The 20140-nt window shown below is 39.5% G+C and overlaps 1 protein-coding gene across 4 annotated transcripts in view; it reads right to left on the bottom strand.

Annotated features, from left to right (window-relative positions):
- Positions 1–15049, bottom strand: part of ARHGAP20 (Rho GTPase activating protein 20) — a 133027-nt gene extending 117978 nt beyond the window's left edge. For 2 of the 4 annotated variants that reach the window (XM_032285638.1, XM_032285639.1), the window contains exon 1: positions 14715–15049. In XM_032285638.1, coding sequence (XP_032141529.1) covers positions 14715–14819 — 105 coding nt within the window. In that variant the 5' untranslated portion in view covers positions 14820–15049. Of the gene's footprint in view, positions 1–14254; positions 14644–14714 lie in introns of those variants that run through there. The other 2 variants (XM_032285641.1, XM_032285640.1) reach the window with 2 other exon arrangements.
- Between the last annotated feature and the right edge of the window lie 5091 nt (positions 15050–20140).

Below are 20140 nucleotides of genomic sequence, written 5' to 3'. Positions count from 1 at the left end.
CTTCAAGTCATTTTAAATATATGGATTAATTACTTATTCAGCTCCCTGTGTTCCTAACTCACTTCATATATGATGCCTCAGTAGTAGAATTTCACATTATGTTTCTGAACCTTTCTAGAGAACAAGGGCTATATCTTCTTCTCACATTTTCTCCCTTCAACAATTATTTACTGAAACTCTACTCTATAGCAAGCATATTTTTTGCCTTCCCATATCCTGGTATAATGCCTGGCACAAACTATACATTCTATAAATGAGGGTTTTATGTGAATTAACAAACCCACTCTTTCCACATCAATACCACCAACCCTAAATGCACAACCATGAAAACAAACAAACCTTTAAGGGGCTCTGCTGGAATAGTGTCATTAAGAAAAATGTAAGAATTTACTATGGAACTCAGCAAGAGTATACCCACACACTTCAAACTACACCTTTTGAACACAGTGTTGACACTTACCACTTTTAGCTACATAGTAAACATCTGCCTGATAATCAAGTTAATCATTTATCAACAAATAAATGATGCTGAGATAATTGGATAGCCACATACTAAAGAAGAAAGTTGTACCCCTACTCAGACCATATACAAAAATTAACTCAAAAACCTAAAAGTAACAGCTAAAAACTATAAGAATCTTAGAAGGAAACACAGGCATAATCTTGTCATCTTGGGTGAGGCAGTGGCTTCTTCTTAATAGATATGACATAAAAAGTACAAGCAACAAAAGAAAAAAATCTAGAGACTGTCAAGATTTAAAATTTCCACGCTTCAAAAGACCTCATTAAGAAAGTGAAAAGACAACCCACAGAATGGGAAAACTTTTTTTGCAAATCATGTATCTGACAAGTGATTTGTATCTATTATAAAAAAATTACAACTCAATAATAAAGGCAAATTGCCCAATTAAAATGGGCAAATGATATGCATATGGTCTTCCAAAGAAGATATACAAATTGCCAATAAGCATATGAAAAAATGCTCAACATAACTAGCCATCAGGGAACTGCAAATCAAAATTACAATGAAATACCACATCACACACATGAGGATGCGTATAATAAAAAAAGATAGATAATTACAAGTGTTGGTGAGGATTGGAGATTGGACTCTTACATACTGGTGGTGGGAATGAAAACCGGTACAGACACTTTGGAAAACAGTTTGGCAGTTCTTCAAATGGTTAAACATAGAGTCACCATATGAACCTCCAATTCTGCTCCTAGGTACGTAACCAAGAGAAATAAAAACATATGTCTTCAAAAAGACTTGCACATGACTGCTCATAACAGCATTATTCATAACAGTAAAAAAATGGCAAAAACACCACTGCCAATTAACTGATGAATGGCTAAACAAAATGTGGTAAATCTATATGATGAAGTATTACTTGGCAATAAAAAGAAATGAAGTACTGATACATGCCACAACGTAAGTGAACCTTGAAAACATTGTGCTAATTGAAAGAAATCATTACAAAAAAACCATATATTATGATTTCATTTATATAAACTGCCCAGAATAAGGAAATCTATAGAGACCTAAAGTAGACTTGTGCTTGCCTAGAGTTTGGGGAGACAGGAGAATTGGGAAATGATAGCTAAGGGGTTCAGTGTTTCTTTCCGAGGCAATGAAAATATTCTAAAATTGACTGTGGCAATGGATGTACAATTCTATGACTACACTAAAAGCCAGTGAACATAACTTTAAGTGGGTGAATTGTATGGTATGCAAATTGATTTGGTTAATAACAAAGAAACCTAACTACCAAATTACTAAACCACTGGGCTGTAGCCCAGCAAACTGGTCTTTAGCCAGAAGTTATAATTTTTGTCTTATAACAATCATCTAAAGTATATGAAAATGGAAAATTATTTTTTTACCCAATTTTTTTTTGGTATAAAAAGTTTCAGTGGCTCTCCATTTGAGTTCTTCAGAGATACGAGGAATTTGCTTGCCTGCTTAATTAATTTTTTAAAAATTCTATATTCATGTGCATGTGCATGTTTATCAACATATGGTTTACTGGTGAGGATTGGGCTTCTAGCATACCCATTACCCAAATAGCGAACATTATATCTGATAGGTAGTTTTTCAACCCTTGCCACCTTCCCACGAGAGTCCTCCCTTTTGGGGTCTCCAGTGTTCATTATTTCCATCTTTATGTTCATTTGTATCCACTGTTAGATTCCACTTATAAGTGAGAACATGTGGTATCTGATTGTCTGCTTTGAGTTAGTTCACTGAGGATAATGGCCTCTAGGCTCCAATGTTGCTACAAAGAAAATGATTTAATTATTTTTTATGGCTGCATAGTATTCCATGGTGTGTAAGTACCAAATTTTATTTATCCAGTTAACTGTTGATGGGCACTCGGGTTGGCTCCATGATTTTGCTTTTGTGAGTGGTGCAGTAATGAACACAGAAATGCAGGTGTCTTTTTCTGTTTAGGTGTCTTTATAATATAATGATTTCTTTTCCTTTGGGTAGATAACCTGTAGCGGGATTGCAGGATTGAATGGTATTTCTAATTTTAGTTATTTGAGAAATCTTCATACTGTTTCCATAGATGTTGAACTAATTTACATTCCCAGCAATATTGTATAAGTGTTCCCTTTCTCCACATCCATGCCAACATCTGTTGTTTTTTGGACTTTTTAGTAATGGCCATTCTGATGGGTGCAAGATAATATCTTATTGTGGTTTTAATTAGCATTTCTCTGATTAGTGATTTTTGAGCATTTTTTCATGTGCTTTTGGTCACTTATATTTTTTTTGAGAAATATCTGTTCATGTCCTTTGCGCAGTTTTTAACAGAGCTGTTTTGTTCTTTTAGTTTCTTGTAAGCTCTGGATTTACAAGTTTCTCCATTAAAGTTTCTTTAATGGAGCTTGTCGAGTTCTTTCAGTTTATTGTAAGCTCTGGATACTAGTCCTTTGTCAGACGCATAATTTATGAATATTTTCTCCCATTCTATAGGTTGTCTGTTTACTCTTATTTCTTTTGTTTTGCAGAAGCTATTTAATTAAATCCCATTTGTCTATTTTTATGTTGCATTTGTCCAGTTTTTTTTTTTTTTTTTGACATGGAGTCTCATTCTGTTGCCCAGGTTGGAGTGCAGTGGCATGATCTCAGCTCACTGCAATGTTTAGTTTCATTCTTCTGCATATGGCTAGCCAATTTTCCCACCACAATTTATTGAATAAGATGTCCTTTCCTCATTGTTTATTTTTGTTGACTTTGTTGAAGATAAGTTGGTTGTAGGCATATGACTTTATGTCTGGGTTCTCTATTCTGCTCCATTGATCTATATGTCTACTTTTGTACCAGGACCATGCTGTTTTAGTTGCCATAGCCCTGCATTATAATTTAAAGTCAGGCAATATGATGCCACTGGATTTGTTCTTTTTGCTTAGGGTGGTTTTGGCTATTTGGGTTCTCTTTTTCGTTCCATATGAACTTTAGGATTTTTTTCCTAATTGTGTGGAAAATGAAATTGGTAAGTTGATAGAAATTGCACTAACTCTGTAGATTGCCTTGAAGAGTATGGTCATTTTAATGATACTGATTCTTCCAATTCATGAGCATGGGATGTTTTTCCATGTATTTCACCTACAATTTCTTTCATCAGCCTATTTTGTTAAGGGTTTTAATCAGGAAGGATGTTGGATTTTATGGAATGCCTTTTCTGCATCTATTAAGACGATAGAATGCTTTTTGTTTTTAGTTCTGTGTATGTGATAAAACCCATTTACTAATTTGTAGATACTGAACCATCATTGCATACCTGGAATAAAACCCACTTGATCATGATTAATTATCTCCTTTATGTGCTATTGGATTTGATTTGCTAGTATTTTGTGCAGGATTTCAGCATCTATGTTCATCAGGGATATTGGCCTATAGTTTTCTTTTTCTGTTTTATCCTTCTCTGATTTTGGTATCAGGGAGATACTGGTTTCATAGAATGAATTAGGAAAGAATCTCTCCTCATTGATTTTTTTAGAAATTTCAGTAAGATTGAGTACAAGTTCTTTGTACGTTTGATAAAATTCAGTGTGAATCTGTCTGGTCCTGGGCTTTTGTTGTTGTTAGAAAATTTTTATTACTAATTCAATTTCATTTCTCATCATTGGTCTGTTCAGGACTTCTATTTCTTGCTGGTTCCATCTTGTAGGGTTGTATATTTCCAGGAATTTATCCACCTGCTCTAGGTTTTCTAGTTGATATGCATAGAGGTGTTCATAATTGTCTGTGATGATCTTTTGTATCTCTGTGTTATCAACTATAACACCACCTTTATCATTTCTGCTTGTACCTATTTGAATTTTCTTTTTTTTTCCTTGGTTAACCTAGCCAGCAGTCTGCCATGTTTGTTTATCCTTTCAAATAACCAACGTTTTGTTTAATTGATCCTTCATGTCATTTTTTTTTGTCTCAATCTCATGTACTTCTGCTCTAATCTTTGTTATTTCTTTTTTGTGCTAGCTTTGGGTTCCAACTGGTCTTATTTTTCTAGTTCCTTGAGGTGTGACATTAAGTTTTAAATTTAAGATCTTTCTTTTTGATGTAGGTACTTAAAGCTATAAACTTCCCTCTTAGTTCTGTTTTTGCTGTATCCCCGAGGTTTGATACGTTGTGTCTCTATTTTCATTTGTTTTGAAATTTGTTTTTGATTTCTTAATTTCATTGTTTACCCAAGGTCATTCAGGAGCAAGGTGTTTGGTTTCCATGTAATGTGTGGTTATGAGAGTTCCTCTTGGTATTGATTTATAATTTTACTCCACTATAGTCTGAGAAGATACTTGATATGATTTTGATTTTTTAAAAAATTTATTCAGACTTCTTTAATGGTCAAGCATATGGTCGATAAAAGAGAATGTTTCATGCAGAGCTCAGAAAAATGTATATTCTGTGGTTGTTGGCTAGAATGTTCTGTAAATGTTTTTAGGTCCATTTGGTCTGCTGTTCAGTTTAAGTCCAGAGTTTCTTTGTTGATTTTCTGCCTTGATGATCTGTCTATTGATATTAGTGAGGTTGTTGAAGTCCCCCACTATTACTGTATTACTATCTATGTTTTCTCAGGTGTAGTCGTATTTGTTTTATGAATCTGAGTGTTATGGTGTTAGATGCATATACATATTTCAGATAGCTAAATCTTCTTGTATTGAAAATTTCATTATATAATGCTCTTATTTGTCCTTTTTTCCCGCTATTGTTGGTTTAAAGTCTATTTGATATGAGGATAGATACTTCTGCTCACTTTTGTTTTCCATTTTCTTGACATATCTTTTCTCACCCATTTACTTCCTGTCTATTGTGATTTGCCACCGTTACTCTCCTATTCCTCTGGTGTCCTCCTTAGGGTTCTCACAGAGTAAACTCTCATTAGTTGTATACTAAGTGAATGAACTAACATATCCTATATCTGAGAATTTAAGGTGGTAATACAAGTGTGCCTATGTAGAAAAATGAAGTTGTAAACAGGTCACTGAAAAAAGTTTTGTTGTTTTATTTTCAACAAGGCAGAAAATGCTTTTTATATAAAAATCTGTCTGTAGACTCTCACTGGAATTTTAATTTCATGACAGCGAAGACATATAGTACTATTTCTGGAACCTCTATATCACTCTGAATCTGGTCATTATTAGTTCTCACAGAGATTAAAGAAAAAGTATATCAAAAGGAAGGAACAGGATGAATGATTAAAGTTGAAGGTGAACTGCAATTTTTCATGCTTTATTTTCTTTCAGTCACTTTATGAGGAAAAAAAATCAAGCATTTCAGTTGAATTCAAGTGAAATGATGTTGAAGTCACTTTCAAGCATTTAAGGATAGAATTAAAAAAAGGGAATCGGGAAAGCTTTCATAGAACTCTAAATTTTTAAGGCTAGAAAAAATAAGTCAGGCAATTTACAAATTAGCTTATTCAAACTTGACTACTAATTCTTTTGTGGCTAGTCTGTGGAATTTAGTGAGCATTAAACTATTTCTGGTCTTCCTTACATGCCTATAGCATTTACTTGTGGAGACATATCCAAGCCGCTGAACAATTTATACTTCAAAGGCACTGGCTCTGTAAAGGAAAAAGAGAATTACTTTTAACCTTGCACCTTGCTTCTGGGTCTTACTGTAACAACAAGGTTTTGACCACTAGGTAAGCTGAAGCTTCCTGCTATTGTCAGTTTGGTCTGTGATAAGTATGATCTTCTATTTACCTATAAATCATCACAACCAGACCAGTTTAAACATTTAAATAAAATAAATGTAATCACAGTATAGACTACTGTAAATGAATATAAGTTCCTTTCTGAAGTTAAGAAAGAAATGATTTTACTTTTCAGCTCCTTCCTATTTCCGCAGGACTATTACCACTTTGAAACACAATAATAAATGCGATAATCTATAAATGAAGAAGAATGGGCACTAGACTAGGAGACATTAGACCTTAATTATGGACCTTAGTCCTACCAATTAATTTCTTAGATTTTCTCTAAAATGGACATAAAACCTGCCCTACTCACCACAAATAATATATATACACACACATAAATATATATATATATACACATATATACACACATATATACATATATATGAAAGTCTTCTGAAATGAAAAGCACTATGATAATGTAACATATACACAGTAAACTTTAAAGTGCTTAAGTGCTGTACATAAATAAATATAAGGATATTAGAATTTCCCTTATAAGTTATTCTTTGTTTCTTTGCCTCCATTCCCACACATACAGGATTCTGGAGCATCGCTGTAGGCCTTCAAGTTGGTTGGATTTTTTTCCTTTGGCAAAGTTTCCAGTTTTAACCTTTGATCACAGTAATCTTTAAGTAGCAACCTGGAGCCGGTAGAATCAATCACCAATGTTCTCTGCCTCTTATAGGGCAGGGCTCCACTACATTTTTCGCATAATGGTCCATATAAAATGATGTTATTTGTACAACCTTAACACACTATGATAAACAAAGGGGCACCCTGGCTCGCCAGTATCCATCCACTTGCCTGAAGGCCAAGGGGCTAAATTTGTCAGACACGTATGCAACAGTTGGGAAGCTCTGCCTTACAGTAGCCCCTCACTGTCCTCAATGCAGAGGGGAAAAGTACTATGATCAAATCCTAAAACCATAATGGTAAAAAACAGACTATATCAAATAAGAATAAAAAGCAGATCCAGGTCTATCTAGATTCAGACATAGTATTACCTGGTAATGGCTACTGTTAAAGCTGAGGTTCAGAAGAGAGATAGAAGAGGAAATAAAAACACTCTCCTAGGTGTAAATTAAGACTCAGGTAAATAAGGAAAGCAAAAGGCCACAGAGCAGCTGCGTTTTCCAGATCTTTGATATGTGAGCTGATGTGGGCACACATACGTTCCATTTTCAGAGTCCACACACAAGAGACCAGACATCCAAAAACAAGTTTTACATTTCAGTTGTGTCATGTGACAGGTGTCTGTCAAAATTAGGTCAAGGCTGCTCTCAGCACACCGCTGACCTACAGTGCTGATGAGGCTATTTCTGCTGTCAGTTAGATGTTTCTAACATAAACTTGTCCTAGATAAAGAAAATAAGACTGAAACAAAATATAAAATAAACTGGGCTGTACTGCCAGCAAGCCTCATTATTGATAGCTGACCAAAGGCAATCATCTCTGCTCCCTTTCCAGCCTCCTACATTGTGAACGGAGTCTCCTATAAGTAAACAAAAGCTAAAAATCAAGCCTATCCTAGTTTGCTTCAGAAAACTGCTATAGTTGCCACTACCAAATTGAGCATTCTGTCTGCAGGCTTTCTTCACACATCAGGACCTCTAGAATCCCTGTGATCCTAAACACTTGAAGTAACAACAGAACGAGAGAGCAAACTTTTCCTTCAATGAACGTTTACTTTAAAGGTTTTTACCAAATGCTCTGAAGACATGAGGGGTATGAAGCTCCAATGAATCATAATAAAAAAATACATATTTCTTCAAAGCACTGTGCATATTATGAATACATAAGTGTTATGTGTACACACGTAACTTTGATATTATATCCCTATTTTTGTGATACTTATATTTTAGTGGCAATTTAAGTTGAAATCTAGTATATTTTCAGCTACAGACACCTTCTAGGAAGGCAAGTTTTACAATCACTTATTTTTGTTAAGTTGTATGTAGCCCTATAAGACATAACATGCCTTTACCTTGAAAAGAATAGCCACCAAGTCCTGGATGGAAAAATAAGAATTGTGAAAGAATTCAGACATCTAAGTTATTGATTGTAAAGAATTTATTTCTGTAGGTGCCATCAGTTTTCTCACTTCTCCCCCATCTACTGAACATGTCCCACCTTTTTCCATGTAGCCCTTTTACCAAATCATAACCTGGGAGAATGCCGAAGGCACAGAGGGTGATAAATCGCTTCATGACAAGCTTCATTTTAGAACTAAAAGCAACAACTGCACTAACTATTTAGGTATCTGTGACTTGTGAACTTTCAGTCTATGAATTACGACTGCCTATTAACTTAAGGGACTGAATCTTTAAAATTGATAATTACTTTTTACACATGTATAAGAAGAATATCCTTAACTTTTTTTTTTCATAAAACTATATTCTAGTCTATGAACTTTAGAGTCACAGAAGTTCATCTTTCTTCTGCTGTGGTAAAATGCACTATTGTATTCAAATTTTAAGTAAGAATAACTATGAACACAAAGTTTTTTTCCCCCCAGACTCAAGATTTGTGATATTTTTAACTGAGTTGAGAGAGTTTCAACTGGACTTCCACATGATTTTCCATAGTGGAATCATCTGAGACTTAGGATTCAGTGCACCCACCCATAACTTTGAAATATACTCTTCTGAGTTTGTCTGGAGAATATGCCATGCTTTCCAATAGCAAGCAAGGCTGAGGTACCAGCATAGAGATCATGCCTGGCTAAAAGCCCTTGAAATACATCTGCCTTGTACAAAACATCTGAAAATGTCAGACACCAAGGTACAAAAATCACCGGAGTAATTAGACCAGTGATTGTGTCATTGGTTATCACTATAAGTCAATGTTTACCGAATATTTACCTAATGGTAGCAGTGAACATAAGTAGGCAGAGAGGGTAGAAACACCACTCTCCAAAGAATGTATAATCTTTTTTTCAATTGAGAAAAGCCCCTCAACTGTACTTTTCTTAGCTGATTATGTATAATTCAAACCTACTCTACACTGTATCTTATGTTACAAACAATAAGAAATGCAGCAATAGTCTCACTGAAAACATAAATGGACTTGGAAGAACTGGGTTCAAATTCCAGTTTTGCCACTTACTACACTATAGCCTTGACATAGTTCAGTTCCGTCTTTAGGAAAAAATTAATACCTACCTCCTATAATTGATGTGTTTAAATACAGTTTAGCATTCACTTAAAGAGGTTTTTAAATTTTCTTTCCTCTTCCATAAGTTATAGCTAATCCTTGTATTTTTATTCAAGTTCCTGCCTCATGATCTTTGATATTTATGGCTTCCAATGATGACTGCTTTAAAGGATGGTATACATTCATATGCATGTACATGTTCTGATGTTAAATTTTAAAACTCAAACTCCTTTTGTTGCTTTACGCCTACTGTTACATGGTAAGATATACTAACAACTCCTGAACTTTTTGGGAAATGTTTTCCTTTTTTATAAAAAGGAAATATATATATATATATATATTTTTTTTTTATTGCACTTTAGATTCTGGGATACATGTGAAGAGCATGCAGGATTGTTGCATAGGTACATACATAGCAATGTGGTTTGCTGCCTCCATCCCCATCACCTATATCTGGCATTTTCCCCCAGGTTATCCCTCCCCAACTCCCTACCCCCTGCTGTCCCTCCCCTAGTCCCCGCCAACAGACCCCAGTGTGTGATGCTCCTCTCCCTGTGTCCATGTGTTCTAATTGTTCAACACCTGCCTCTGAGTGAGAACATGTGGTGTTTGATTTACTGTTCTTGTGTCAGTTTGCTGAGAATGATGGTTTCCAGGTTCATTAATGTCCCTGCAAAGGACATGGATTCATCGTTTTTTATGGCTGCAGGGAAGTGTTTTCATTTACCTTTCATGACCCATAAAAACTAACCTTGTGAGATGTGCAGTAGATGGGTGATTACCCCATTTTACAGACAAAGAAACAAAGTCCAATCAGTTCAGAGGATACATGAGGGACAACAGAGGCCATTCCTGATTAATCTAATCTTATTTTTATAATTCCAGGATCTTCCCTACCAAAACAATCTCATGTATCTAATTTCATACAATTTATTTTATGAGTAACACCAGAGAACAATTGAGTAGGATACTAGTTTAACTATGGGCATAATATTTTTCTCTGCATTGAAGAGTAAAACTAAAGCTTACTTACTAAGATGTTTAATTCATGCCCCAGTATAAGACACAAACATGGTCCAAGTTAGCCCTCGGGGGTGTTCTACCATGAGGTGTTATAAACAGATTTGGACCCAGAGAATTAGAAAGAAAAGGCAGAATAATGTTTACAACAGCAGCTGCTACATTCAAAAATGTTAGAACTATTTTAAAATTATTTTCCCTTGTCTGGCTTTCTGGGCCCATAAGTCTCTTTTCCCTAATTGAACACTCATCCTATTTAAAGAGTTTTCAATTAGCATGTGAAACCAAAAGGTCAGAGTATTTGAGTCTGATACAAATCATTCCTAACAAAAATGATTCTAATGTGTGCTTCCACTTCATTAAAACTATTCTGTGAAAATGTAGGTATCCTTAAGGATGTATTATTCCAGAATAATTGAAAGCATTATCTATGCTTTCTCTATATGCGATTATAGTTTAGAATCCAATTTTTAGGAATTACTGTACAAATTTATTGTATATTGTTTTGAAGTGCCTCAGTGATAGAAAATCTTTGCCTCCTGAAAGTGGATTTGATTTTTGGAAACAGTGAAATCCTCTGACTAGTGAGTAAAAGTGAGTGATCTAGTTAGGCAATTCTGCCTGAAATTAAAATAATAAATGTGGCTATAAAATAAAGAGACTGACTTCATATACAGCATCTATGCACTAGCTCCTCAAACATACCTACCTCAGGACCTTTGAACTTACTGCTCCCACTTCCTGGAATCTTTTTATACCACAGTCTTTTTAAGCCATAAAAGAGTTAAGGGACACTTAAAAGAGGCCTTCCCTGAACACCCTAATGCAGAATGGTCTAGCTCAACAACCACATTTGTCTAACTCAGGGTTATGTTTATTCCTTTTAATAACAGTTATCGCCATTTATTATTATTATTTTTTTTTGGTCTCTTCCTCTGACCTGTGCTGTCCAACACAGTAGCCAGTAGACACATATGGCTCTTTAGACTTAAATTTAAATTGATTATAATTAAGAAGCTTACAGAAAAAAAGGACAAATCGTGCTTCACCAAAAATAAGTAGTTCTATTCTTTTGAAAGACACAGTTAAGAAACTAAAAAAGACAAGTCTGGGAGAAAACACAAAGCTGGGCAAAATATTTGGATACCTCATCAAATATAACATATGGATGACAAGGACATGAAAACATGCTCAACATCACTTGTCATTAAGGAAATGCAAATCAAAACCATTAGATACCACTTTGCATGTACTAGGATGATTGTAATCAAAAAGGCAAAAAGGCAGATAATAGCAAGTGCTGGTGAAAATCTGGAGAAGTTGGACCCATATACACTGCCAGGGGGAATATAAAACCACTTTGGAAAAAACAACTGGACAGCTTCTTAAAAGGTTAAATATATACCTAAAATATGACTAAGCTATTCCACATCTAAGTATTTACTCCCCAAAAATGAAGTCCCTGCAAAGACTTGTACATGAATGGTCACAGCAATTTTATTTGAAATAGCCTAAAACTGGAAATAATCCAAAATGCCTAACAACAGATGAATGGATACATTGTGGTCTATCCACATGATGGAATACTGCTCAGCAATAAAATGAACTACTGATACATGCAAAACCATGAGTAAATCTCAAAGTAATTGTATTGAATGAAACAAGCCAGACAAAAAAGAATATAAAGTATGATTACATTTACATAAAATCTTTGAAAATGTGAATTAACCAACTAACAGAAAACAGGCTTGCCTGGAAATGGGGAGGGAATTAAGGAATTAGAAAGGGACATGAGGAAACTTTGGGTGTGACAAACATGTTCCTTACCTTAACTGTGGAGGTGGTTTCAGAAGTACATATATGTATGTCAAAACTTATAGATTTACTTTAAATATGTGTAGTTTATTGTATTTCACTTATACAAGTGGTTGGAGAATACATAAACAAGTGGGGAAGTGTAGATGAGGTGGGAGAAATAGGGCCAAGAAAAGAGGTCTGATTTTTTTTTTATAAATGTGATGAAAAGCCACTGCAGGATTCTAAGCAGGTGAGCAATATGATTAATTTACATTTTAAAAGATTATTCTGGTGCTAAGTGGTGACTGGATCAAAGAAGGGCAAGAAAGATGTTAGGCAAGTTTAGAAATTTCTCCAAAGGTGCAAGTGAGAGATGATGGCTTGGCTTTGACTAGAAGGGCAATAGCGGAAATGAAGTGGAGAAATTCAAGACACATTTGGATTGACAGTAGCTTCTTTGACGAATTGGTTGGTGCAGAGGGAGGAAATGAGTTGAAAATAAACCCTAGAGTTTTGGCTTGAACAACTGGGACACAAATGTATGAATTACAGTTATAGGGAAACTGCAAACAGTAAATGCTAACATTTATTAGGTGCCTATTACATGTCATTATTCACTGAATTTCACATTTAATCTTCCCAACAATGTTGGAAAGGTAGGTACTGGTTTGTTAATGTGTGAACCTGTTAAGTTTCAAATAAATGACAGCATCTTAGGGATAGTGGCTATGATGAGTAAAAAGAATGTGGGAAAAGAGCAAAGCAACCCTCCATTTATTGGACAAGTATTACTTGAAAAATGATAATAAAGCTCCTCTTTAATGCTTCCCCTCTTTGGCAGTGTTACCCTTAGTAAAAAAGGAAGAAAATTGTTGAGAAAACTAAATCTTTGATTTTCTTTCTATTACTTACGTCTACAAAAAGAAAATGTTTTAAGTTTTAAAATGTATGTCAGTATATGTAGGGCTAGCCTGATAAATTCACGTTTTATTTGGGAAGACTTGATTACACACACACATACACACACTCCCTCCATCTCCGAAGGGGAAAAGCGACAAGGACAAACCACAGCATCAATACATCAAAGGCCCAACTGGCACTACAGACCATACGTCATCAAGTTCACGGACACCTCTAGATGGCTCCGTGACACGGTCAGGTCCTTGGGAACTCCCACACATTTCTATACTCGCCACAAGGATCGTCTCTCTTCAACTGACCTCTAGCCAACCCAAGTTCCTGGTGGGAGGATTTATGAAAGGCAGTAAAATCAGGACAAGCAGGGAACCTGCGTAACCTCTTTAAATCGCTAACGATGCAAATGCAATCCCTTAAGATATTTCTTAAGGAAAAGCTAGAAGATGCCTCCAATTGCAACTTGTTTCTAGGAAAGCTGGAAGGGCACCACTAAGACAAGGAAAAAAATAAAAAGGCCAAATATCGGAGCATCTTATGCCGGTGTAGGGGGGGAGGCAGCAGGGTATAGGCAGACAGGACTAGAAACATCCAAATCGATTCCTTAGGGAGCTGAACGGCCGAGGCTGGCAGCTCGCGACCCACGTGCACTTGCTCAGGGAACCGTTCCAACGAAACCTGACCCGGATCGGAATCCTCCCAAAGCACCGCGGCCGTGTTTATCGGAATGGAACGCTACAAGTTGTCGCCTGCATCCCTCCTCCCAGCTTTGACAGGGAACACGCGCTGCCCCCACGCCCACACCAACACCCGGCTCCCTCTCCAGCCTGGCCAGAGTCCCAGAGGCCAGGGGACCAGCGCAGGGAGAAGGTCCCCGCCTCAGCCCTCAGGACCCCCAACCACAGCCCACCCGCCCCCAGCTGCCCGGTTACAGGCCCAGCCAACCTCCATGTCCCGGTACTGTCGACCGTTAACATCCACAGCCGCCCCTCCAACTGTGACCCCCACCTCGGAAACCCGGAATCATCCAGGGCCCTAATGTGGGGGGCAGGAACCCGCCTATACCTGACCCCTGAAAACTGCCACGGGGCAGCCGCGCCTCGGCTTGCAGGTGAGGGGGCAGAGCCCACAGACGCCGCAGCCCCGCCGCCTACCTTCTTCAGTGCCAGCTGCCGCTCCCGGGCAGACATCACCGGCCCTGACTTCGGGGCCCCGCCAAAGGGCAGTGCTCGCCCAGGCCACTTCAGGGGGCCCAGGGGCACAGCCAAGGGTGGGAGAAAGGTGATTCCCCCCACGCCAGCCCGCGCGCCTCGACTGAGGGAGGAGCCGGGCTGCCGATCCGGCGGCGGATGGAGACGGGAGGGAGGCTGCGAGGTCGCTCAGGGAAAGATTAAGGCTCTAGAAACGGAGAAGCGGGCGCTCCGCGGGGGGCGGCGGCGCTGCCAGCCGTCACGGGCGGGAAGTGTCCTGGGACTCACGTTAGGGGCCGCGAGCCTGGAGCGTCAAATCTCCGCGGCGTCCGCCTCGCGCGGTGCTGTGGCCGGCGCGGAGGGCGCGCGCCGGGAGTGGGGGCTGCGGCGGCGGAGGGCACGGGCCCCCGCTCAGCGTCCTCACCTTCTTGGTGCCGCTGCCTCCCGCGAGCCGAGACACTCCTGTCAGGGAAGAGGAGCGCCCCGGCTGTCCCCCTAGAGTCTCCTGCTGGGGGGACATCGCTTCCATGAAGAAAATCTTCAAGTAAATCCCCGCGCAGGAGGAGGCTACACGGTCATGTCCGCGGGCGGGCGGCCGGAGGGGCGAGGACGCGCTGGCCGAGGCGCGGCTGCCGTGCTCAGGCAAGGAGCCGAGCTCAGGCAAGGAGCCGAGCTCCGGGTGTGGGCAGCGCGCCTCCCGTCGGGGCCATGTACCTCCGCCTGCGCTCGACACCGCGGGCTGGAGGCAGATGCAGCGGCGACAGCCCGTCAGCGCCGCGGCCCGCCCCTCCGCTCCGGGCGCAGGGAGTGAGAGGCCCGCCTCGGGCCCGCCCCCTCCGCTGTGAGTTCGGGGTGGAGGAGACCCGCCGGCGCAGCCCTTCTCAGCGCTCCTCCCGCCTGGGCCCTCCTCGCCGTGTCCCGGCCTTCCGCGCACCGGGCGGGCGTCTCTGTATGTTAGCGCACCGGCCACAGGCTGATCTTCTCGGTCGGTGACTCCGCGTGGGGGCAGCCCGCAGGAGCTCACCGGCCTGTGTTACGCACGGGGCCCTCTAGTGCACGGATGCGCGCCTCTCCCGCCACCTGCCCACTCCCACCCGACTCTATCCCTTCCAGCGCCGCGCCTTGCCCGCGGGGAAGGGCGCCGCTGCAGCGGGTGCATCCGCGGAGCGGTGGCGACCTCAGCCAGAGCAGAGGAGTTGCAGTGATTCCTGCCTCTCTTTCAGCGGACTGCGGAGGGGATCCCTCTCCCCACCCCCACTCCCACTCCCGAGGCCTTGGGATAGGGTGGTACGTCGCAGAGTGTCGCGGCTGTACAAATTTGGAAGCCCACAGCATCGCCTGACCTCTTGTGCAATTGCGAACGCTAGCCTGTCCCGTAACCCTTGAACGGGCTTCTGCAGCCGGTCATGTCAGCGGCCACTGCACATTTGCACCCGCGGTTTCCGCTGTCTGCGGGCTGCAGAGACTGGGGCATTCCAAATGTTGAAAGCGCAATGAAGGAAAATGCAGGCAGAGCGAGGACGCTGAAATTTGGCTAAGCAATTGAGAAGGCTACAATATGTGGAAGTGTTTATCAGATATCTGTGCCGAGAGCATAACTTCCTGTCAGCCCAAATAGTGACAAAATTTTTTTAAAGGTCAAAGAATAATGAGAGGGAGGGGATTTGGAGCTGACCCGCGTTGAGCTGAGTGTTGCTGCACTTTGCAGGGCTGGTTGACTGGTACGGATGATTCGGATGATTCGGTAGATGGCATTCTTCCCTTGGAATCAGGACTAGAGAAGTGGTGGCGGATTAGTGAGGAAGGGCACCACGCTATGATATTAGGGTGTGGAAAGGTTTTGGTTTGCTTTTGTGGTAAGAAGAAAAAAATCGAAATTCCTGCCAGGTTGGGTTGTTATTAGGACAGGTTGTAGAATAATAGGGCTCTGGCCGGCTCTGTTCCAAGGAATGGATGCTGTCCAACACACGCGCGCACACACACCATCACCACCATGCCCAGGAATTGTTTATTGTGGAAATAATGGGGGGGGGAATGTTCCAGCCCGTTTTAAGCCTTGTCCACATCACATTGTTTAAAGGAGGCTTACATAGGCTTTATAAATGACACACACACATATAAATCACATGTGATTTATAAATAATTCATTATTGTGTTTGTATATGTGTGCATATACATACACTGTTTTTCATGATGACTCTCTTTTTGCGGCTGAGACCCATGTGCAGCGACAGGACTTTGCCCCCACCATGGAGTCTGTCACGCATGCTACACTGCAGAGAGCTCTGCAGTTTCTTTCATTCCTTGCTGAAATCATCCACTTATAACTCGTTAGCCTCTTTTATTTCCTATCATAAATGCACGCTCCCAATTTTCCTTACGCTGTTTTATTTAGATAACACTTATCTCTTTCTAATATATCATGTAATTTACTTAGTATGTTTAGTGTTTATTATCTATATCTCAGAGAAATGCAAGCTTCCAGAGGGCAGTAATCTTTTGTGGGTTTTTGTTGTTGTTGTTGTTGTTTATTGTATACTAAGCGCTTGAAGCAGTGTCTGGTGTAATAAATGTTTGTTGGCTAAAGGAATTAATGAGGCACACAAGGGTTATGAGATAGATCTTAGAAGGGCCAGACCTGTAGAGTTGGTTGTTTCACTCAGAGTGCCCATGTATTATCACGTTTCTTTTTGTGATCAATACTGCATGTTCCAGATCAAAGTAGTATTTTACTGCATATTCAGAAAACTCACTTTTACTTCTTAATTTTTAAGTGCTTTTATTTCAAAACCCATTAGTTTTGGTTTGCATAGAAAACTGTTCTGTACCTCACTTCCTATAGAAAACTGAGTTTGCTCAGATTATTAATATGATCACCAGAGTTGTGTTTTAAAGAACACAAATTTGATCACATCACTCTCCTGATTAAACCCTTCTTTGGCTCCTTGGGTTCACAGGATAAATTTCAAATGCCATAGTATGATATGCAAGACTGCCTATAAACAGGCACCCTTGCCTCCACTTGTTTCTCTTGTCATTTCTTGCTCCTCTTCAACTCTCACCCTATTCTCTGTCACATTGAATTCACGAAGAACTCATCTTCCAAGAACTCACTTTGCCTTCTCACATCTTTGTGACTTTGAACCTGCTGTTTGCAGTGTGTGGGAAGTTTTTCTTCTATATTTCCAACCCCTATTACTGTGCACTTAAATATGTAACACTTAATGCTTAACAAATACCCAGTAAATATTTGTTGAGGAAATAAATCTCCCAGACTTGAATCAGTAATTACCTTAGAAAAATCTTCCTGACTTTATTTCTCCTTACCTAGCTACCTCCACACATCAACCATAAACACATGGCATCTTCTATAGGTAACATTCACTGAGTACTTACTTAATGCCAGACACTGTTCTAAGCATTTTACACACATTATTTTACTTATATATTTATGGGTAGCTTCTTTCACTACCCCATTTTATAGATGGGAAAACCAAGCCACGAGGATATGAAATAATATGCTCAAACAGCTAGTAAGTAGTTGTGCAAAACTTGGAACATGGAAAGTCTGCTTCAGAACCTGTGTTCTTAGCCACTTGGCTTACTGCATCTCCTGTGTGTATTTCCTTCTCTTCAAACACATATTACATTATACTATTACCATCTGTTTTACTTGCCTTGAAATAAAAGATTGTATTTTGTCTTTTCTCTTTATGCCAGGCACACAAGTATGTGCTTAATGAGTTTTTTTCAATATCTTACCTTTGAAAGAATGAATGCAATATTAGAAACAACCATCTTCATCTCCATTATTATGCTGTACAGCTTAAGGAAGATGATCTGATGGGAAAGAAACGATTCTGGACCATTCCTTAGACTGTGAAACTATTTTCCATGCACTAGGAATGTTATGTTGCAGAAAAGGGTGGTGCCAGAAAACAAAAGTGATAAGACAGTTAAGGGAGTGTGATGACCTATGTCTGACAAAAGCAGGAAGTATCCAGAATATTTCGAAACAAATCTTAAAGCAAACTACTAGGAATAGCAACACTTAACAGCTGGGAAATGCCAATAGCAGACCTTTAGCAGAAACTAAGAATGAAACCAGAATGTTTTGCCAACCATTAGATTAAATAACGGTGAAGAAATTTAACTATAAAAGGAAATGTTTGGGCCAGGTACAGTGACTCATGCCTTTAATCTCAGCACTTTAAGAGGTTGAGGTGGAAGAATTGTCTGAGGCCAGGAGTTCGAGACCCTGTCTCTACAAAAAATTAAAAAAAAAACAGTGGAGTGTGGTGGCACATGTCTGTAGCCTCACCTACTCAGGAGGCTGAGGGAGGAGGATCGTTTGAGCCCAGGAGTTTAAGGTTACAGTGAGTTATGATTGTGCCACTGTACTCAAGCCCGAGTGACATAGTGAGACCCTGTTTGTTAATTAAAAAATAAAAAGGATATTTATGAAACTCATTCATTCAATGTATATTTATGTGCAGGATACTGTGCCAGGTGCTTGGGGTACAGTCAAGATGAATCCCTTACAAATAGAAATAGTCCTTGCAAACCCCAAGATGCACACAAGAATCATTAACTGCTATCCAAATACCCTATATCAGTGATTGCCAACTGATGGCCATCTGGACAAATTTGGGCATGTTTTTCAACATATGTACTTTCTTTTCAAACTTATTGCTAACCTAAACAATCAGGATATTTCAAATAATTATTCTGGGTTCTCTTGAAAAAAAAATCAAGAAGTTAGCAACATTAACCTCAACTTCTCCAAGGAACCAATCAGCTAAAACTGAGTCATAGCTGTGTTATTTCATTAAATGCTCAAAACAACCCAATGGGAAATGCACTCTCATAGTCATCACTGTCCCTAGTGCTGGGAAGCTACTAACAAATAAGGCAATGGAAGTTGAATAAGTGGCAAGAGACAGAGAAGAGGCCAGGGAATGAAAAACACAAAGTCAGTGCTTAAAAAAAAAATTAAGCCAAAGTAATAGAGTTTTCCAAGAACAGAAACTGTTGACAGTATTTTTTGCTGCAAGAGAGCAAGCTGGTAGAGACTAAAGTATAATGAGAAGAGCAAAAGTTGGGATTACTCTTTTAAGAAGCTTGGCCCAGCATGAAGATGAGAATGGGCAGGAGCTATCAGAGGAAGAGGGAATCTGAATCTATTTTATATTAAAGCAGAAGGCAGATCTGTTAAGAATGAGGTAGAGGCAAGATGTTACTCTTCACTTGGAAAACAAAGCCAGGAGGAAGTGTGTCTCTAGAAGGAGGAAGTGATCAATAATGTCAAGAAAGATGACTAAAAAATATCTATTGAATTTATCAACCAGCAGGTCATTGGTGAGTTTATCTGGAAAGGCTTGAGTGAAATGCATGGACCAGGGATTTAGAAATGAGGAGAAAGTGAAGACAGTGAATGTGCACAACTCTCTTGGGAAGTATGATTGGGACAGGGAGGAGGGAGAGCTGGAGAGGATAGAAGTTTGGAGGGAAGCCATATGGGTGTAATTGTAGACATAAGTATATTTAAATAGTGATCTAAAGGCATTAGGGGTGACCCAGAAGCTGAAGACACTGGGACCAGGAGGATGGGAATGGGACCTCTAGAACAAAGATAGGGGATTTAGCCTAGATCAGAGCAAGAGCAGTGATTTCATCATCATAACAGGGAAGCAGGAAAGAATGAGTGCTAAGACAGAAAACTCTTCTGATGTGTTCTATTTTCTCTATAAAATAGGCAGCACTGAATACAATTTGAGGCTAGGAACTCAGTACATATGTGTTCAGTTTATTTGTGAATCAGTGAATTCTGCTGAGATTTGGCAGCAGGGT

The sequence above is a fragment of the Sapajus apella genome, unplaced genomic scaffold, assembly GCF_009761245.1.
Source record: "Sapajus apella isolate SASKATOON/1434 unplaced genomic scaffold, GSC_monkey_1.0 scaffold16, whole genome shotgun sequence".
NCBI classification, from domain to species: domain Eukaryota; kingdom Metazoa; phylum Chordata; class Mammalia; order Primates; family Cebidae; genus Sapajus; species Sapajus apella.
The sequence above is the reverse complement of the archived record's forward strand: the minus strand, read 5'-3'. Positions and strand labels throughout refer to the sequence as shown.